Below are 23,625 nucleotides of genomic sequence, written 5' to 3'. Positions count from 1 at the left end.
TTAATCATTCGTGTTCAAGTACAACTTTTTCGTCAAAATTTCAAGGAGAAGTGTATTGATGCATGGTTTATAAATAAAGAATTACTATTAATATTTGTTTTGGTAGTTCAGAAGCTGAAATAATTGCTACACCAATTTTAGTAAATAATAATCGATTTCTATTCAAATTTTTTCTTAAATAACTGTGATTTAACTAGGAATTCTTTAATTATACGGGGGTTGTTGCATAATTTTTGATATAGACCTCCAAAACATGTTGACAAGCCGAAAGATTTTTACGAAAATGGCGTTCGGAAGCTTCCGGAGAAGTGGAGAAATTTCAGCTCTGTAACTTGAAAATAACATTATTGAATTTCGATTTTTGCGGATAGGTAATAGATAAATTATAGTGTATAAGAATACGATTGAAATTCTAGCTCCAAAACTACAAATCGGAAACATTTAAGCTTGACTAAAAACGACCGTCAATTGTTTCTTTTTCTGTGTATCACCATATCGAATCGACTAAATTATGCAATCAGATCTAACCGCAATAATAAATAGTTATATAGATATCATTAAATTCATGCATTCGTTAATTTTTTTTGCGTTTATGCCGATTTATTGGTTGGTTGACAATAGAAGTTGCTTAATTAAAAAAAAATTAATTTTTCTTCGTGAATAATGTAAATAACAATAATTCAATTCTACGATAATCGATAATGAAAATGATAAATGAAGACTAATGCTCGTGGTGCATGTACTGTCAAAGCTCTTCATACCAAACCCTGTCAAAAGCCTTCCATAAGTCCAATGCGATTGCTCTGCATACCCCATATTTCTCTATGGTTCAGTCTATACGTTGGTGAAAACATTTTTGGTTTTGTAGGCATCATATTCTCTGTTGCACTTCCATATGTTTCACCCCGTTGTGGTGGTTATTAACCCCGAAAGTCAAAAAGATTAATATGAACTGAGTTGAACTGACGCGAGGACGAGGTTGATAGAAACCAAAATAAATGTTAAACATTTCAAAGTAAGTTATTGTATATTTAGGAATTCAAGTAAGGAAAACAAGATTTATAACTAAGTAAAGTGCAAACTGAGTTGAAAATACTCAACGACAAAGTTAATAGGAACCAAAATAAATGTTAAACATTTCAAAGTAAGTTATTGTATATTTAGGAATTCAAGTAAGAAAAACAAGATTTATAACTAAATAAAGTGCAAACTGAGTTTGAAAATACTCAACGACAAAGTTAATAGAAACCAAAATAAATGTTAAACATTTCAAAGTAAGTTATTGTATATTTAGGAATTCAAGTAAGAAAAACAAGATTTATAACTAAATAAAGTGCAAACTGAGTTTGAAAATACTCAACGACAAAGTTAATAGAAACCAAAATAAATGTTAAACATTTCAAAGTAAGTTATTGTATATTTAGGAATTCAAGTAAGAAAAACAAGATTTATAACTAAATAAAGTGCAAACTGAGTTTGAAAATACTCAACGACAAAGTTAATAGAAACCAAAATAAATGTTAAACATTTCAAAGTAAGTTATTGTATATTTAGGAATTCAAGTAAGAAAAACAAGATTTATAACTAAATAAAGTGCAAACTGAGTTTGAAAATACTCAACGACAAAGTTAATAGAAACCAAAATAAATGTTAAACATTTCAAAGTAAGTTATTGTATATTTAGGAATTCAAGTAAGAAAAACAAGATTTATAACTAAATAAAGTGCAAACTGAGTTTGAAAATACTCAACGACAAAGTTAATAGGAACCAAAATAAATGTTAAACATTTCAAAGTAAGTTATTGTATATTTAGGAATTCAAGTAAGGAAAACAAGATTTATAACTAAGTAAAGTGCAAACTGAGTTGAAAATACTCAACGACAAAGTTAATAGGAACCAAAATAAATGTTAAACATTTCAAAGTAAGTTATTGTATATTTAGGAATTCAAGTAAGAAAAACAAGATTTATAACTAAATAAAGTACAAACTGAGTTTGAAAATACTCAACGACAAAGTTAATAGAAACCAAAATAAATGTTAAACATTTCAAAGTAAGTTATTGTATATTTAGGAATTCAAGTAAGAAAAACAAGATTTATAACTAAATAAAGTGCAAACTGAGTTTGAAAATACTCGACGACAAAGTTAATAGAAACCAAAATAAATGTTTAACATTTCAAAGTAAGTTATTGTATATTTAGGAATTCAAGTAAGAAAAACAAGATTTATAACTAAATAAAGTGCAAACTGAGTTGAAAATACTCGACGACAAAGTTAATAGAAACCAAAATAAATGTTAAACATTTCAAAGTAAGTTATTGTATATTTAGGAATTCAAGTAAGAAAAACAAGATTTATAACTAAATAAAGTGCAAACTGAGTTTGAAAATACTCGACGACAAAGTTAATAGAAACCAAAATAAATGTTAAACATTTCAAAGTAAGTTATTGTATATTTAGGAATTCAAGTAAGAAAAACAAGATTTATAACTAAATAAAGTGCAAACTGAGTTTGAAAATACTCAACGACAAAGTTAATAGAAACCAAAATAAATGTTAAACATTTCAAAGTAAGTTATTGTATATTTAGGAATTCAAGTAAGAAAAACAAGATTTATAACTAAATAAAGTGCAAACTGAGTTTGAAAATACTCAACGACAAAGTTAATAGAAACCAAAATAAATGTTAAACATTTCAAAGTAAGTTATTGTATATTTAGGAATTCAAGTAAGAAAAACAAGATTTATAACTAAATAAAGTGCAAACTGAGTTTGAAAATACTCAACGACAAAGTTAATAGAAACCAAAATAAATGTTAAACATTTCAAAGTAAGTTATTGTATATTTAGGAATTCAAGTAAGAAAAACAAGATTTATAACTAAATAAAGTGCAAACTGAGTTTGAAAATACTCAACGACAAAGTTAATAGGAACCAAAATAAATGTTAAACATTTCAAAGTAAGTTATTGTATATTTAGGAATTCAAGTAAGGAAAACAAGATTTATAACTAAGTAAAGTGCAAACTGAGTTGAAAATACTCAACGACAAAGTTAATAGGAACCAAAATAAATGTTAAACATTTCAAAGTAAGTTATTGTATATTTAGGAATTCAAGTAAGAAAAACAAGATTTATAACTAAATAAAGTACAAACTGAGTTTGAAAATACTCAACGACAAAGTTAATAGAAACCAAAATAAATGTTAAACATTTCAAAGTAAGTTATTGTATATTTAGGAATTCAAGTAAGAAAAACAAGATTTATAACTAAATAAAGTGCAAACTGAGTTTGAAAATACTCGACGACAAAGTTAATAGAAACCAAAATAAATGTTTAACATTTCAAAGTAAGTTATTGTATATTTAGGAATTCAAGTAAGAAAAACAAGATTTATAACTAAATAAAGTGCAAACTGAGTTGAAAATACTCGACGACAAAGTTAATAGAAACCAAAATAAATGTTAAACATTTCAAAGTAAGTTATTGTATATTTAGGAATTCAAGTAAGAAAAACAAGATTTATAACTAAATAAAGTGCAAACTGAGTTGAAAATACTCGACGACAAAGTTAATAGAAACCAAAATAAATGTTAAACATTTCAAAGTAAGTTATTGTATATTTAGGAATTCAAGTAAGAAAAACAAGATTTATAACTAAATAAAGTGCAAACTGAGTTGAAAATACTCGACGACAAAGTTAATAGAAACCAAAATAAATGTTAAACATTTCAAAGTAAGTTATTGTATATTTAGGAATTCAAGTAAGAAAAACAAGATTTATAACTAAATAAAGTGCAAACTGAGTTGAAAATACTCGACGACAAAGTTAATAGAAACCAAAATAAATGTTTAACATTTCAAAGTAAGTTATTGTATATTTAGGAATTCAAGTAAGAAAAACAAGATTTATAACTAAATAAAGTGCAAACTGAGTTTGAAAATACTCGACGACAAAGTTAATAGAAACCAAAATAAATGTTTAACATTTCAAAGTAAGTTATTGTATATTTAGGAATTCAAGTAAGAAAAACAAGATTTATAACTAAATAAAGTGCAAACTGAGTTTGAAAATACTCGACGACAAAGTTAATAGAAACCAAAATAAATGTTAAACATTTCAAAGTAAGTTATTGTATATTTAGGAATTCAAGTAAGAAAAACAAGATTTATAACTAAATAAAGTGCAAACTGAGTTGAAAATACTCGACGACAAAGTTAATAGAAACCAAAATAAATGTTAAACATTTCAAAGTAAGTTATTGTATATTTAGGAATTCAAGTAAGAAAAACAAGATTTATAACTAAATAAAGTGCAAACTGAGTTGAAAATACTCGACGAAAAGTTAATAGAAACCAAAATAAATGTTAAACATTTCAAAGTAAGTTATTGTATATTTAGGAATTCAAGTAAGAAAAACAAGATTTATAACTAAATAAAGTGCAAACTGAGTTTGAAAATACTCGACGACAAAGTTAATAGAAACCAAAATAAATGTTTAACATTTCAAAGTAAGTTATTGTATATTTAGGAATTCAAGTAAGAAAAACAAGATTTATAACTAAATAAAGTGCAAACTGAGTTGAAAATACTCGACGACAAAGTTAATAGAAACCAAAATAAATGTTAAACATTTCAAAGTAAGTTATTGTATATTTAGGAATTCAAGTAAGAAAAACAAGATTTATAACTAAATAAAGTGCAAACTGAGTTTGAAAATACTCGACGACAAAGTTAATAGAAACCAAAATAAATGTTAAACATTTCAAAGTAAGTTATTGTATATTTAGGAATTCAAGTAAGAAAAACAAGATTTATAACTAAATAAAGTGCAAACTGAGTTTGAAAATACTCGACGACAAAGTTAATAGAAACCAAAATAAATGTTTAACATTTCAAAGTAAGTTATTGTATATTTAGGAATTCAAGTAAGAAAAACAAGATTTATAACTAAATAAAGTGCAAACTGAGTTTGAAAATACTCGACGACAAAGTTAATAGAAACCAAAATAAATGTTTAACATTTCAAAGTAAGTTATTGTATATTTAGGAATTCAAGTAAGAAAAACAAGATTTATAACTAAATAAAGTGCAAACTGAGTTTGAAAATACTCGACGACAAAGTTAATAGAAACCAAAATAAATGTTAAACATTTCAAAGTAAGTTATTGTATATTTAGGAATTCAAGTAAGAAAAACAAGATTTATAACTAAATAAAGTGCAAACTGAGTTTGAAAATACTCGACGACAAAGTTAATAGAAACCAAAATAAATGTTAAACATTTCAAAGTAAGTTATTGTATATTTAGGAATTCAAGTAAGGAAAACAAGATTTATAACTAAATAAAGTGCAAACTGAGTTGAAAATACTCGACGACAAAGTTAATAGAAACCAAAATAAATGTTTAACATTTCAAAGTAAGTTATTGTATATTTAGGAATTCAAGTAAGAAAAACAAGATTTATAACTAAATAAAGTGCAAACTGAGTTGAAAATACTCGACGAAAAGTTAATAGAAACCAAAATAATTGTTAAACATTTCAAAGTAAGTTATTGTATATTTAGGAATTCAAGTAAGAAAAACAAGATTTATAACTAAATAAAGTGCAAACTGAGTTTGAAAATACTCGACGACAAAGTTAATAGAAACCAAAATAAATGTTAAACATTTCAAAGTAAGTTATTGTATATTTAGGAATTCAAGTAAGGAAAACAAGATTTATAACTAAATAAAGTGCAAACTGAGTTGAAAATACTCGACGACAAAGTTAATAGAAACCAAAATAAATGTTTAACATTTCAAAGTAAGTTATTGTATATTTAGGAATTCAAGTAAGAAAAACAAGATTTATAACTAAATAAAGTGCAAACTGAGTTGAAAATACTCGACGAAAAGTTAATAGAAACCAAAATAATTGTTAAACATTTCAAAGTAAGTTATTGTATATTTAGGAATTCAAGTAAGAAAAACAAGATTTATAACTAAATAAAGTGCAAACTGAGTTTGAAAATACTCGACGACAAAGTTAATAGAAACCAAAATAAATGTTAAACATTTCAAAGTAAGTTATTGTATATTTAGGAATTCAAGTAAGGAAAACAAGATTTATAACTAAATAAAGTGCAAACTGAGTTGAAAATACTCGACGACAAAGTTAATAGGAACCAAAATAAATGTTAAACATTTCAAAGTCAGTTATTGTATATTCAATATTCGATTAGTAAACAATATATTATGTGACAAGTAGTTTGAAATTTTCTGTTTTTATACCAAACGACGATAGTGATCCGAAAAATAATTTATAGTGATTTGACGTATATTTTTCTGTTTGTTTTTCAATTTTATCATCGAAAAGATTCAATTCAAAACGTAAATTGATGTCACAACAAGTTTCTAGATAATATAATCTTGTATAACGTTTCATATTTATTTACTACGACATATCGTTTGACTTTGATCATACACAATTTTTTTCGTTACATAAATCTGTCGAAAGGGTTGTTGTTATAGATCATTTTGAAGAAAAAACAAAAACAAATTAATAAAAAATAACAAAAACAACACAAATTGTAATAAGCAAAGGAAATTTTTGTGTCGGGACCTCGTATTACCGACGTACAACGTCCCATGGATGTATTAGCCACCTTATTCGCGGGATCTTACACCGCGTGACTTCTACCTCTTTCGTAACGTCAAATACGCATTAAAACCAACAAGATTTCAGTCAGTGAAAGCAAAAACGACAAAAAAAATCATGCACTGTTTTTAACGATAAAGTCTCGTTATTTAATAACCACACCTCGTATATATATAAAATTTTGACATGATGTAAATGAATTAATAGTCATAGAAAAAATTTAGTGTTATTGAACATGTAATTATACAGTAATAGTTTTTTTTATCAGCTTTTGTGCGACATCGACATCGTGAACAAAATAAAAGACCTTCGATTGAATTGACAACAATTATCACAATTTAACGAATTAACTTCGTGACTAGCTACTTAAATTTCCTGATATTCGTACAGAAGTGAACCAATCGATCAAATTTGTCGAATACTAACAAAAAAAAAACATTTTTACATCCCAAAACAAACGTCTATCCAACAGACTTTCCGTAATACTTTTTTATGGATTCAATCGATTCGTAAGTTTATTTGAAAATGAAAAAATCACATGTAGGTGAATCTGGCGAATTCGATGGTCAATATTCTCTCATAATTCCATCGTTATTTTTGAGGTTATAGTCGTGGTTTAATTATATGTGTTTTCTATAAAGTAAACCTTTCAAAAATAATATTGAACCACTAAATAAATAAATATCTTGACATACTATCAAACCGTGTACGGATTATAAATTGTCTATACACAAAAATTGTTACTTTGACTAAGATTTACGTCGTAAATCAACAAAGGAAAAAAACTTTGCTCAGAATTAAAAAAAAACCACTAAAATCATCAATTACAACCGGAAAAATGTGTAACGCACTCGTCCACTTATACAAACCGTGAAGCTAGACATGTTCGATTGTTTTTACGGGCATAATTTCATAAAAAAGACCATTTTGCGGTTTAAATATGTTGAATTACCTTTGGGAATGTAAAAGCTTTTGACGCTGTCAACCATCCGTCTTTCTTTTTATCTACTTTGTATACTTCGACGGCGTTTTCGTTGAATTTACTTATAATGAAGGCTTTGGAATCCGGACTCCATTTCACTGACGTGGCATGATCAAATTCGATATTGACACGTAAAGATTTGCGATCTTTCAATGCCAAATCTTTCGTATCCCAAAGAAAAACGGCTCCAGCTGAAACGAAAATAGCAAATTTATGGATTTTTGAGGTTAAGTCAAGAAATATTTTAAAATAATTGTTGAACAGTGAATTAGAAATATTGAGTGGTCTGGAAAGTATTGGCGAAACTTTCTAAATATTAAATAATCATAAAGTTTGATCTACATGGGATGTATATAAAAGTATATGATATTAATGAACATGAAGGTCGTTTCGTAAAATCCATTTCTTTATTTCCAAATCGTTATATAATTAAAATTTCTTCATAACGTGATTAAAGTCGTTCCTTTGTTAAAAATTTCTTCCGCACGCGTCGCAAATCGAAATCGTTAAATAAAATAAAGATTTTATTGTATGTTGTAACATGGAACTCAATACTCCACTTTGAAAATATGGCATTGTCTTACTTAAACCAGTACGTATTCGATTAACGGATTGAAATTTATGCTGAAAAGGTCGGTGATAATCATCATACAGGATCGGTTCTGAAAATGTCACTCAGAAATGAAATTTGTTCAGGATCTGTCCAAAAAAAAAAAAAAGGTTTTAAAATAACCTAAATTAACCACGTAACAAAATTTTGACAAAAAAAAATTCTGGGAATTAGTTAAACTTAATTATTTGACAAAGGCTGCTCAAAAAATGGCCCAAAATAACCTAAACGTAGATATTTGACAAAGTCTATCCAAAAAATAGGTTTCAAAATAACGTAAGCTAACTACTTAACAAATTTAGTCCAAAAAAAGGTTTCTAAATAACCTAAGCTAACTACGTAAGAAAATTTGTCCAGAACAGGGTTTTTTACACAACCTTAACCAATCATATATTAAATTTTACACGAAACAAATGTTTTAAACTTATTGTGTGACAAAGTCTAACCAAAAAAAGGTTTCTAAATAACCTAAGCTAACTACGTAAGAAAATTTGTCCAAAACAGGGTTTTTTATACAACCTTAACCAATCATATATTAAATTTTACACGAAACAAATGTTTTAAACTTATTGTGTGACAAAGTCTAACCAAAAAAAGGTTTCTAAATAACCTAAGCTAACTACGTAAGAAAATTTGTCCAAAACAGGGTTTTTTACACAACCTTAACCAATCATATATTAAATTTTACACGAAACAAATGTTTTAAACTTATTGTGTGACAAAGTCTAACCAAAAAAAGGTTTCTAAATAACCTAAGCTAACTACGTAAGAAAATTTGTCCAAAACAGGGTTTTTTACACAACCTTAACCAATCATATAGTAAATTTTACACGAAACAAATGTTTTAAACTTATTGTGTGACAAAGTCTAACCAAAAAAAGGTTTCTAAATAACCTAAGCTAACTACGTAAGAAAATTTGTCCAAAACAGGGTTTTTTACACAACCTTAACCAATCATATAGTAAATTTTACACGAAACAAATGTTTTAAACTTATTGTGTGACAAAGTCTAACCAAAAAAAGGTTTCTAAATAACCTAAGCTAACTACGTAAGAAAATTTGTCCAAAACAGGGTTTTTTATACAACCTTAACCAATCATATATTAAATTTTACACGAAACAAATGTTTTAAACTTATTGTGTGACAAAGTCTAACCAAAAAAAGGTTTCTAAATAACCTAAGCTAACTACGTAAGAAAATTTGTCCAAAACAGGGTTTTTTACACAACCTTAACCAATCATATAGTAAATTTTACACGAAACAAATGTTTTAAACTTATTGTGTGACAAAGTCTAACCAAAAAAAGGTTTCTAAATAACCTAAGCTAACTACGTAAGAAAATTTGTCCAAAACAGGGTTTTTTATACAACCTTAACCAATCATATATTAAATTTTACACGAAACAAATGTTTTAAACTTATTGTGTGACAAAGTCTAACCAAAAAAAGGTTTCTAAATAACCTAAGCTAACTACGTAAGAAAATTTGTCCAAAACAGGGTTTTTTATACAACCTTAACCAATCATATATTAAATTTTACACGAAACAAATGTTTTAAACTTATTGTGTGACAAAGTCTAACCAAAAAAAGGTTTCTAAATAACCTAAGCTAACTACGTAAGAAAATTTGTCCAAAACAGGGTTTTTTATACAACCTTAACCAATCATATATTAAATTTTACACGAAACAAATGTTTTAAACTTATTGTGCGACAAAGTCTAACCAAAAAAAGGTTTCTAAATAACCTAAGCTAACTACGTAAGAAAATTTGTCCAAAACAGGGTTTTTTACACAACCTTAACCAATCATATATTAAATTTTACACGAAACAAATGTTTTAAACTTATTGTGTGACAAAGTCTAACCAAAAAAAGGTTTCTAAATAACCTAAGCTAACTACGTAAGAAAATTTGTCCAAAACAGGGTTTTTTACACAACCTTAACCAATCATATATTAAATTTTACACGAAACAAATGTTTTAAACTTATTGTGTGACAAAGTCTAACCAAAAAAAGGTTTCTAAATAACCTAAGCTAACTACGTAAGAAAATTTGTCCAAAACAGGGTTTTTTACACAACCTTAACCAATCATATAGTAAATTTTACACGAAACAAATGTTTTAAACTTATTGTGTGACAAAGTCTAACCAAAAAAAGGTTTCTAAATAACCTAAGCTAACTACGTAAGAAAATTTGTCCAAAACAGGGTTTTTTACACAACCTTAACCAATCATATATTAAATTTTACACGAAACAAATGTTTTAAACTTATTGTGTGACAAAGTCTAACCAAAAAAAGGTTTCTAAATAACCTAAGCTAACTACGTAAGAAAATTTGTCCAAAACAGGGTTTTTTACACAACCTTAACCAATCATATAGTAAATTTTACACGAAACAAATGTTTTAAACTTATTGTGTGACAAAGTCTAACCAAAAAAAGGTTTCTAAATAACCTAAGCTAACTACGTAAGAAAATTTGTCCAAAACAGGGTTTTTTACACAACCTTAACCAATCATATAGTAAATTTTACACGAAACAAATGTTTTAAACTTATTGTGTGACAAAGTCTAACCAAAAAAAGGTTTCTAAATAACCTAAGCTAACTACGTAAGAAAATTTGTCCAAAACAGGGTTTTTTATACAACCTTAACCAATCATATATTAAATTTTACACGAAACAAATGTTTTAAACTTATTGTGTGACAAAGTCTAACCAAAAAAAGGTTTCTAAATAACCTAAGCTAACTACGTAAGAAAATTTGTCCAAAACAGGGTTTTTTACACAACCTTAACCAATCATATAGTAAATTTTACACGAAACAAATGTTTTAAACTTATTGTGTGACAAAGTCTAACCAAAAAAAGGTTTCTAAATAACCTAAGCTAACTACGTAAGAAAATTTGTCCAAAACAGGGTTTTTTACACAACCTTAACCAATCATATAGTAAATTTTACACGAAACAAATGTTTTAAACTTATTGTGTGACAAAGTCTAACCAAAAAAAGGTTTCTAAATAACCTAAGCTAACTACGTAAGAAAATTTGTCCAAAACAGGGTTTTTTATACAACCTTAACCAATCATATATTAAATTTTACACGAAACAAATGTTTTAAACTTATTGTGTGACAAAGTCTAACCAAAAAAAGGTTTCTAAATAACCTAAGCTAACTACGTAAGAAAATTTGTCCAAAACAGGGTTTTTTATACAACCTTAACCAATCATATATTAAATTTTACACGAAACAAATGTTTTAAACTTATTGTGCGACAAAGTCTAACCAAAAAAAGGTTTCTAAATAACCTAAGCTAACTACGTAAGAAAATTTGTCCAAAACAGGGTTTTTTACACAACCTTAACCAATCATATATTAAATTTTACACGAAACAAATGTTTTAAACTTATTGTGTGACAAAGTCTAACCAAAAAAAGGTTTCTAAATAACCTAAGCTAACTACGTAAGAAAATTTGTCCAAAACAGGGTTTTTTATACAACCTTAACCAATCATATATTAAATTTTACACGAAACAAATGTTTTAAACTTATTGTGTGACAAAGTCTAACCAAAAAAAGGTTTCTAAATAACCTAAGCTAACTACGTAAGAAAATTTGTCCAAAACAGGGTTTTTTACACAACCTTAACCAATCATATAGTAAATTTTACACGAAACAAATGTTTTAAACTTATTGTGTGACAAAGTCTAACCAAAAAAAGGTTTCTAAATAACCTAAGCTAACTACGTAAGAAAATTTGTCCAAAACAGGGTTTTTTACACAACCTTAACCAATCATATATTAAATTTTACACGAAACAAATGTTTTAAACTTATTGTGTGACAAAGTCTAACCAAAAAAAGGTTTCTAAATAACCTAAGCTGACTACGTAAGAAAATTTGTCCAAAACAGGGTTTTTTACACAACCTTAACCAATCATATAGTAAATTTTACACGAAACAAATGTTTTAAACTTATTGTGTGACAAAGTCTAACCAAAAAAAGGTTTCTAAATAACCTAAGCTAACTACGTAAGAAAATTTGTCCAAAACAGGGTTTTTTACACAACCTTAACCAATCATATAGTAAATTTTACACGAAACAAATGTTTTAAACTTATTGTGTGACAAAGTCTAACCAAAAAAAGGTTTCTAAATAACCTAAGCTAACTACGTAAGAAAATTTGTCCAAAACAGGGTTTTTTATACAACCTTAACCAATCATATATTAAATTTTACACGAAACAAATGTTTTAAACTTATTGTGCGACAAAGTCTAACCAAAAAAAGGTTTCTAAATAACCTAAGCTAACTACGTAAGAAAATTTGTCCAAAACAGGGTTTTTTACACAACCTTAACCAATCATATATTAAATTTTACACGAAACAAATGTTTTAAACTTATTGTGTGACAAAGTCTAACCAAAAAAAGGTTTCTAAATAACCTAAGCTAACTACGTAAGAAAATTTGTCCAAAACAGGGTTTTTTATACAACCTTAACCAATCATATATTAAATTTTACACGAAACAAATGTTTTAAACTTATTGTGTGACAAAGTCTAACCAAAAAAAGGTTTCTAAATAACCTAAGCTAACTACGTAAGAAAATTTGTCCAAAACAGGGTTTTTTACACAACCTTAACCAATCATATATTAAATTTTACACGAAACAAATGTTTTAAACTTATTGTGTGACAAAGTCTAACCAAAAAAAGGTTTCTAAATAACCTAAGCTAACTACGTAAGAAAATTTGTCCAAAACAGGGTTTTTTACACAACCTTAACCAATCATATAGTAAATTTTACACGAAACAAATGTTTTAAACTTATTGTGTGACAAAGTCTAACCAAAAAAAGGTTTCTAAATAACCTAAGCTAACTACGTAAGAAAATTTGTCCAAAACAGGGTTTTTTACACAACCTTAACCAATCATATAGTAAATTTTACACGAAACAAATGTTTTAAACTTATTGTGTGACAAAGTCTAACCAAAAAAAGGTTTCTAAATAACCTAAGCTAACTACGTAAGAAAATTTGTCCAAAACAGGGTTTTTTATACAACCTTAACCAATCATATATTAAATTTTACACGAAACAAATGTTTTAAACTTATTGTGTGACAAAGTCTAACCAAAAAAAGGTTTCTAAATAACCTAAGCTAACTACGTAAGAAAATTTGTCCAAAACAGGGTTTTTTACACAACCTTAACCAATCATATAGTAAATTTTACACGAAACAAATGTTTTAAACTTATTGTGTGACAAAGTCTAACCAAAAAAAGGTTTCTAAATAACCTAAGCTAACTACGTAAGAAAATTTGTCCAAAACAGGGTTTTTTATACAACCTTAACCAATCATATATTAAATTTTACACGAAACAAATGTTTTAAACTTATTGTGTGACAAAGTCTAACCAAAAAAAGGTTTCTAAATAACCTAAGCTAACTACGTAAGAAAATTTGTCCAAAACAGGGTTTTTTATACAACCTTAACCAATCATATATTAAATTTTACACGAAACAAATGTTTTAAACTTATTGTGTGACAAAGTCTAACCAAAAAAAGGTTTCTAAATAACCTAAGCTAACTACGTAAGAAAATTTGTCCAAAACAGGGTTTTTTATACAACCTTAACCAATCATATATTAAATTTTACACGAAACAAATGTTTTAAACTTATTGTGCGACAAAGTCTAACCAAAAAAAGGTTTCTAAATAACCTAAGCTAACTACGTAAGAAAATTTGTCCAAAACAGGGTTTTTTACACAACCTTAACCAATCATATATTAAATTTTACACGAAACAAATGTTTTAAACTTATTGTGTGACAAAGTCTAACCAAAAAAAGGTTTCTAAATAACCTAAGCTAACTACGTAAGAAAATTTGTCCAAAACAGGGTTTTTTATACAACCTTAACCAATCATATATTAAATTTTACACGAAACAAATGTTTTAAACTTATTGTGTGACAAAGTCTAACCAAAAAAAGGTTTCTAAATAACCTAAGCTAACTACGTAAGAAAATTTGTCCAAAACAGGGTTTTTTACACAACCTTAACCAATCATATATTAAATTTTACACGAAACAAATGTTTTAAACTTATTGTGTGACAAAGTCTAACCAAAAAAAGGTTTCTAAATAACCTAAGCTAACTACGTAAGAAAATTTGTCCAAAACAGGGTTTTTTACACAACCTTAACCAATCATATAGTAAATTTTACACGAAACAAATGTTTTAAACTTATTGTGTGACAAAGTCTAACCAAAAAAAGGTTTCTAAATAACCTAAGCTAACTACGTAAGAAAATTTGTCCAAAACAGGGTTTTTTACACAACCTTAACCAATCATATATTAAATTTTACACGAAACAAATGTTTTAAACTTATTGTGTGACAAAGTCTAACCAAAAAAAGGTTTCTAAATAACCTAAGCTAACTACGTAAGAAAATTTGTCCAAAACAGGGTTTTTTACACAACCTTAACCAATCATATAGTAAATTTTACACGAAACAAATGTTTTAAACTTATTGTGTGACAAAGTCTAACCAAAAAAAGGTTTCTAAATAACCTAAGCTAACTACGTAAGAAAATTTGTCCAAAACAGGGTTTTTTACACAACCTTAACCAATCATATAGTAAATTTTACACGAAACAAATGTTTTAAACTTATTGTGTGACAAAGTCTAACCAAAAAAAGGTTTCTAAATAACCTAAGCTAACTACGTAAGAAAATTTGTCCAAAACAGGGTTTTTTACACAACCTTAACCAATCATATAGTAAATTTTATACGAAACAAATGTTTTAAACTTATTGTGTGACAAAGTCTAACCAAAAAAAGGTTTCTAAATAACCTAAGCTAACTACGTAAGAAAATTTGTCCAAAACAGGGTTTTTTATACAACCTTAACCAATCATATATTAAATTTTACACGAAACAAATGTTTTAAACTTATTGTGTGACAAAGTCTAACCAAAAAAAGGTTTCTAAATAACCTAAGCTAACTACGTAAGAAAATTTGTCCAAAACAGGGTTTTTTACACAACCTTAACCAATCATATAGTAAATTTTATACGAAACAAATGTTTTAAACTTATTGTGTGACAAAGTCTAACCAAAAAAAGGTTTCTAAATAACCTAAGCTAACTACGTAAGAAAATTTGTCCAAAACAGGGTTTTTTACACAACCTTAACCAATCATATAGTAAATTTTACACGAAACAAATGTTTTAAACTTATTGTGTGACAAAGTCTAACCAAAAAAAGGTTTCTAAATAACCTAAGCTAACTACGTAAGAAAATTTGTCCAAAACAGGGTTTTTTATACAACCTTAACCAATCATATATTAAATTTTACACGAAACAAATGTTTTAAACTTATTGTGTGACAAAGTCTAACCAAAAAAAGGTTTCTAAATAACCTAAGCTAACTACGTAAGAAAATTTGTCCAAAACAGGGTTTTTTATACAACCTTAACCAATCATATATTAAATTTTACACGAAACAAATGTTTTAAACTTATTGTGCGACAAAGTCTAACCAAAAAAAGGTTTCTAAATAACCTAAGCTAACTACGTAAGAAAATTTGTCCAAAACAGGGTTTTTTACACAACCTTAACCAATCATATATTAAATTTTACACGAAACAAATGTTTTAAACTTATTGTGTGACAAAGTCTAACCAAAAAAAGGTTTCTAAATAACCTAAGCTAACTACGTAAGAAAATTTGTCCAAAACAGGGTTTTTTATACAACCTTAACCAATCATATATTAAATTTTACACGAAACAAATGTTTTAAACTTATTGTGTGACAAAGTCTAACCAAAAAAAGGTTTCTAAATAACCTAAGCTAACTACGTAAGAAAATTTGTCCAAAACAGGGTTTTTTACACAACCTTAACCAATCATATAGTAAATTTTACACGAAACAAATGTTTTAAACTTATTGTGTGACAAAGTCTAACCAAAAAAAGGTTTCTAAATAACCTAAGCTAACTACGTAAGAAAATTTGTCCAAAACAGGGTTTTTTACACAACCTTAACCAATCATATATTAAATTTTACACGAAACAAATGTTTTAAACTTATTGTGTGACAAAGTCTAACCAAAAAAAGGTTTCTAAATAACCTAAGCTGACTACGTAAGAAAATTTGTCCAAAACAGGGTTTTTTACACAACCTTAACCAATCATATAGTAAATTTTACACGAAACAAATGTTTTAAACTTATTGTGTGACAAAGTCTAACCAAAAAAAGGTTTCTAAATAACCTAAGCTAACTACGTAAGAAAATTTGTCCAAAACAGGGTTTTTTACACAACCTTAACCAATCATATAGTAAATTTTACACGAAACAAATGTTTTAAACTTATTGTGTGAGAAAGTCTAACCAAAAAAAGGTTTCTAAATAACCTAAGCTAACTACGTAAGAAAATTTGTCCAAAACAGGGTTTTTTACACAACCTTAACCAATCATATAGTAAATTTTACACGAAACAAATGTTTTAAACTTATTGTGTGACAAAGTCTAACCAAAAAAAGGTTTCTAAATAACCTAAGCTAACTACGTAAGAAAATTTGTCCAAAACAGGGTTTTTTACACAACCTTAACCAATCATATATTAAATTTTACACGAAACAAATGTTTTAAACTTATTGTGTGAGAAAGTCTAACCAAAAAAAGGTTTCTAAATAACCTAAGCTAACTACGTAAGAAAATTTGTCCAAAACAGGGTTTTTTACACAACCTTAACCAATCATATATTAAATTTTACACGAAACAAATGTTTTAAACTTATTGTGTGACAAAGTCTAACCAAAAAAAGGTTTCTAAATAACCTAAGCTAACTACGTAAGAAAATTTGTCCAAAACAGGGTTTTTTACACAACCTTAACCAATCATATAGTAAATTTTACACGAAACAAATGTTTTAAACTTATTGTGTGACAAAGTCTAACCAAAAAAAGGTTTCTAAATAACCTAAGCTAACTACGTAAGAAAATTTGTCCAAAACAGGGCTTTTTACACAACCTTAACCAATCATATATTAAATATTACACGAAACAAATGTTTTAAACTTATTGTGTGACAAAGTCTAACCAAAAAAAGGTTTCTAAATAACCTAAGCTAACTACGTAAGAAAATTTGTCCAAAACAGGGTTTTTTACACAACCTTAACCAATCATATAGTAAATTTTACACGAAACAAATGTTTTAAACTTATTGTGTGACAAAGTCTAACCAAAAAAAGGTTTCTAAATAACCTAAGCTAACTACGTAAGAAAATTTGTCCAAAACAGGGTTTTTTACACAACCTTAACCAATCATATAGTAAATTTTACACGAAACAAATGTTTTAAACTTATTGTGTGACAAAGTCTAACCAAAAAAAGGTTTCTAAATAACCTAAGCTAACTACGTAAGAAAATTTGTCCAAAACAGGGTTTTTTACACAACCTTAACCAATCATATAGTAAATTTTACACGAAACAAATGTTTTAAACTTATTGTGTGACAAAGTCTAACCAAAAAAAGGTTTCTAAATAACCTAAGCTAACTACGTAAGAAAATTTGTCCAAAACAGGGTTTTTTACACAACCTTAACCAATCATATAGTAAATTTTACACGAAACAAATGTTTTAAACTTATTGTGTGACAAAGTCTAACCAAAAAAAGGTTTCTAAATAACCTAAGTTAACTACGTAAGAAAATTTGTCCAAAACAGGGTTTTTTACACAACCTTAACCAATCATATATTAAATTTTACACGAAACAAATGTTTTAAACTTATTGTGTGACAAAGTCTAACCAAAAAAAGGTTTCTAAATAACCTAAGCTAACTACGTAAAAAAATTTGTCCAAAACAGGGTTTTTTACACAACCTTAACCAATCATATATTAAATTTTACACGAAACAAATGTTTTAAACTTATTGTGTGACAAAGTCTAACCAAAAAAAGGTTTCTAAATAACCTAAGCTAACTACGTAAGAAAATTTGTCCAAAACAGGGTTTTTTACACAACCTTAACCAATCATATATTAAATTTTACACGAAACAAATGTTTTAAACTTATTGTGTGACAAAGTCTAACCAAAAAAAGGTTTCTAAATAACCTAAGCTAACTACGTAAGAAAATTTGTCCAAAACAGGGCTTTTTACACAACCTTAACCAATCATATATTAAATTTTACACGAAACAAATGTTTTAAACTTATTGTGTGACAAAGTCTAACCAAAAAAAGGTTTCTAAATAACCTAAGCTAACTACGTAAAAAAATTTGTCCAAAACAGGGTTTTTTACACAACCTTAACCAATCATATATTAAATTTTACACGAAACAAATGTTTTAAACTTATTGTGTGACAAAGTCTAACCAAAAAAAGGTTTCTAAATAACCTAAGCTAACTACGTAAGAAAATTTGTCCAAAACAGGGTTTTTTACACAACCTGAACCAATCATATATTAAATTTTACACGAAACAAATGTTTTAAACTTATTGTGTGACAAAGTCTAACCAAAAAAAGGTTTCTAAATAACCTAAGCTAACTACGTAAGAAAATTTGTCCAAAACAGGGTTTTTTACACAACCTTAACCAATCATATATTAAATTTTACACGAAACAAATGTTTTAAACTTATTGTGTGACAAAGTCTAACCAAAAAAAGGTTTCTAAATAACCTAAGCTAACTACTTAAGAAAATTTGTCCAAAACAGGGTTTTTTACACAACCTTAACCAATCATATATTAAATTTTACACGAAACAAATGTTTTAAACTTATTGTGTGAGAAAGTCTAACCAAAAAAAGGTTTCTAAATAACCTAAGCTAACTACGTAAGAAAATTTGTCCAAAACAGGGTTTTTTACACAACCTTAACCAATCATATAGTAAATTTTACACGAAACAAATGTTTTAAACTTATTGTGTGAGAAAGTCTAACCAAAAAAAGGTTTCTAAATAACCTAAGCTAACTACGTAAGAAAATTTGTCCAAAACAGGGTTTTTTACACAACCTTAACCAATCATATAGTAAATTTTACACGAAACAAATGTTTTAAACTTATTGTGTGAGAAAGTCTAACCAAAAAAAGGTTTCTAAATAACCTAAGCTAACTACGTAAGAAAATTTGTCCAAAACAGGGTTTTTTACACAACCTTAACCAATCATATAGTAAATTTTACACGAAACAAATGTTTTAAACTTATTGTGTGACAAAGTCTAACCAAAAAAAGGTTTCTAAATAACCTAAGCTAACTACGTAAGAAAATTTGTCCAAAACAGGGTTTTTTACACAACCTTAACCAATCATATATTAAATTTTACACGAAACAAATGTTTTAAACTTATTGTGTGACAAAGTCTAACCAAAAAAAGGTTTCTAAATAACCTAAGCTAACTACGTAAGAAAATTTGTCCAAAACAGGGTTTTTTACACAACCTTAACCAATCATATATTAAATTTTACACGAAACAAATGTTTTAAACTTATTGTGTGAGAAAGTCTAACCAAAAAAAGGTTTCTAAATAACCTAAGCTAACTACGTAAGAAAATTTGTCTAAAACAGGGTTTTTTACACAACCTTAACCAATCATATAGTAAATTTTACACGAAACAAATGTTTTAAACTTATTGTGTGAGAAAGTCTAACCAAAAAAAGGTTTCTAAATAACCTAAGCTAACTACGTAAGAAAATTTGTCCAAAACAGGGTTTTTTACACAACCTTAACCAATCATATAGTAAATTTTACACGAAACAAATGTTTTAAACTTATTGTGTGACAAAGTCTAACCAAAAAAAGGTTTCTAAATAACCTAAGCTAACTACGTAAGAAAATTTGTCCAAAACAGGGTTTTTTACACAACCTTAACCAATCATATAGTAAATTTTACACGAAACAAATGTTTTAAACTTATTGTGTGAGAAAGTCTAACCAAAAAAAGGTTTCTAAATAACCTAAGCTAACTACGTAAGAAAATTTGTCCAAAACAGGGTTTTTTACACAACCTTAACCAATCATATAGTAAATTTTACACGAAACAAATGTTTTAAACTTATTGTGTGAGAAAGTCTAACCAAAAAAAGGTTTCTAAATAACCTAAGCTAACTACGTAAGAAAATTTGTCCAAAACAGGGTTTTTTACACAACCTTAACCAATCATATAGTAAATTTTACACGAAACAAATGTTTTAAACTTATTGTGTGACAAAGTCTAACCAAAAAAAGGTTTCTAAATAACCTAAGCTAACTACGTAAGAAAATTTGTCCAAAAAAAGGTTTCAAAATAATCTAAGCTAACCACGTAATAAAATTTTGTCCAAATCAAGATTCTGGAAATAACTTAGACCTAATTATGTGACAAAGTCAATTTGAATATCCCAAACCCAATTTTCCAGAAAGACGCGACGTATTATAAGGAAGAAAATTCACTTTTTCAGTACCATACTTATTAGAATCGAAATTAATCAGTATCAAAACAAATATCGAAAAATATTTTAATCAGATTTATCTACAAATCATTTTATTAATTGTATTATGTAGAACAAAATGTTTGTTCAAACTTTTGGTGGAATTGCAGTCGGATTGTTTGATAAATATAAGAAAACTTTTCAGTATAAAAGATGTGGAAGTTGTTCTACAAAATTCTGCAGTTTCTGAAATTCTAAATAAAGGCATAGCACGCATTTCTATCATTTAAAATAATGAGAGTATTCCAAGCGAGTATTAGAAAAACAAGAATTCAAATCCCGCAAAGAGAAAGGACCAGAAACTTCGCCGCATTCCGAAAAAAAAAAAGATTTAAACCCGCCTCTGTAGCTATACTTAAAATGCATGTGTGAAAGTAGAAAGTTGTTGACTACGTAACGTGGTAACAAAATACTGACATAAAAAAAAACTTATTTTCAAATACGCGCATGTGTTGGTAAAACTAGAAAGTAGTTTCGATCTTTACATAAACCCGTAATCATCTCGTTTCGATATTAAACATCGAAACGTACCATAAGTAAAAATGACGCGATTTATTCTATAATTTTTAACTATTGCGGGTCAAAATTTTATCATTATGGTACAAAAAATCCTATTTTTCATTGTACGTATAAGAAAAATTATGTATTTTGGATTTTAATAGATTTTTCTCAATTTTTGGTTTTTTTTCGGTTTGGTTAGTTGTTTGACAGTTGACGTTACCTCAAAATCCCTGCTACGAGGGTTGCTACTTAGATTTTGACATATAGAACGTGATTATGTCAAATCTGACATTGGCATCATAAAGTTTGACATTTTTAATATTGGAACGTACCCAGAACGAGTCAAGTTACGTTAGGTTGTCATACGGGTGCTATTTGAGGATAGACCAAATTCCAGTCCGGCTTAGGCTTTATAAGCGGATACTCAAGCATGTATAGACTTATGGTGTCCACCATAGGAATGCAAATCATTCAAATTTCAAACTCTATTAGTTTAAGTTAGAATTGAATTACTATTTGGTGAATCATTGAAATATTTCTTAAACATAATCGAATCTTACGTCAACCGATTTGGAATTCCAGACAGTTTAAAAATAATCTCGAGATTACCAAGATATCATGTTAATGATAGATATGAAAAATATGTCTTAGAAATACCGTGTGTAATAAAAAAAAACGTCGTTTCATCTATTCGGGGACATCCTCTATATCTTCTGTATTTGTCGAAAGTCAAGACTATTAAGAACACATTATGCGTGTATATGCACTCTTAAATACTAATCCTATTGTATACAAAAGTTATTAATTATATTTATGGTTGTTAGAGCCAAATGTGTTTTTTTTTGTGTTAATAAAGTTTTCAAAAACGATTTTTCGAAGATTAAATTTATAATTGGCGCAGTCAGTAGGATTGGTGTGGTCACGAATGTGTCAGCGTTCATTTTACTATAAAATAGGACTGTTGAAATACCTTTTAATGAATGTTATTTAATTCAATTGTAAAATTAATCAAGTTGAATCGCTTATAAAATAATAAAACGTGTTTTTTTTTTATTAATAAAGTTTCTAAAAACGATTTTTCAAAGATTAAATTTATAATTGGCGCAGTCAGTAGGATTGAGTGGTCACGAATGTGTCAGCGTTTATTTTACTATAAAATAGGACTGTTGAAATACCTTTTAATGAATGTTATTTAATTCAATTGTAAAATTAATCAAGTTGAATCGCTTATAAAATAATAAAACGTGTTTTTTTGTATTAATAAAGTTTTCAAAAACGATTTTTCGAAGATTAAATTAATAACTGGCGCACTCAGTAGGATTGGTGTGGTCACGAATGTGTCAGCGTTTATTTTACTATAAAATAGGACTGTTGAAAATACCTTTTAATGAATGTTATTTAATTCAATTGTAAAATTAATCAAGTTGAATCGCTTATAAAATAATAAAACGTGTTTTTTTTTATTAATAAAGTTTTTAAAAACGATTTTTCGAAGATTAAATTAATAACTGGCGCAGTCAGTAGGATTGGTGTGGTCACGAATGTGTCAACGTTTATTTTACTATAAAATAGGACTGTTGAAATACCTTTTAATGAATGTTATTTAATTCAATTGTAAAATTAATCAAGTTGAATCGCTTATAAAATAATAAAACGTGTTTTTTTTTATTAATAAAGTTTCTAAAAACGATTTTTCGAAGATTAAATTAATAACTGGCGCAGTCAGTAGGATTGATGTGGTCACGAATGTGTCAACGTTTATTTTACTATAAAATAGGACTGTTGAAATACCTTTTAATGAATGTTATTTAATTCAATTGTAAAATTAATCAAGTTGAATCGCTTATAAAATAATAAAACGTGTTTTTTTGTATTAATAAAGTTTTTAAAAACGATTTTTCGAAGATTAAATTAATAATTGGCGCAGTCAGTAGGATTGGTGTGGTCACGAATGTGTCAACGTTTATTTTACTATGAAATAGGACTGTTGAAATACCTTTTAATGAATGTTATTTAATTCAATTATAAAATTAATCAAGTTGAATCGCTTATAAAATAATAAAACGTGTTTTTTTGTATTAATAAAGTTTTTAAAAACGATTTTTCGAAGATTAAATTTATAATTGGCGCAGTCAGTAGGATTGGTGTGGTCACGAATGTGTCAGCGTTCATTTTACTATAAAATAGGACTGTTGAAATACCTTTTAATGAATGTTATTTAATTCAATTGTAAAATTAATCAAGTTGAATCGCTTATAAAATAATAAAACGTGTTTTTTTTTTATTAATAAAGTTTCTAAAAACGATTTTTCAAAGATTAAATTTATAATTGGCGCAGTCAGTAGGATTGAGTGGTCACGAATGTGTCAGCGTTTATTTTACTATAAAATAGGACTGTTGAAATAC

The 23,625-nt window shown here is 27.3% G+C and overlaps 1 protein-coding gene across 1 annotated transcript in view; it reads right to left on the bottom strand.

The window, feature by feature from the left end:
- LOC130448201 (transducin beta-like protein 2) overlaps positions 1-23,625 on the bottom strand; it is a 60,970-nt gene that overhangs the window by 3,445 nt on the left and 33,900 nt on the right. Inside the window, exon 3 of the mRNA XM_056785469.1 lies at positions 7,596-7,816. Coding sequence (XP_056641447.1) covers positions 7,596-7,816 — 221 coding nt within the window. The remainder of the gene's footprint in view (positions 1-7,595; positions 7,817-23,625) is intronic.

This window comes from Diorhabda sublineata, chromosome 8 (assembly GCF_026230105.1).
Source record: "Diorhabda sublineata isolate icDioSubl1.1 chromosome 8, icDioSubl1.1, whole genome shotgun sequence".
In the NCBI taxonomy this organism is placed as follows: Eukaryota; Metazoa; Arthropoda; class Insecta; order Coleoptera; family Chrysomelidae; genus Diorhabda; species Diorhabda sublineata.
The sequence above is the reverse complement of the archived record's forward strand: the minus strand, read 5'-3'. Positions and strand labels throughout refer to the sequence as shown.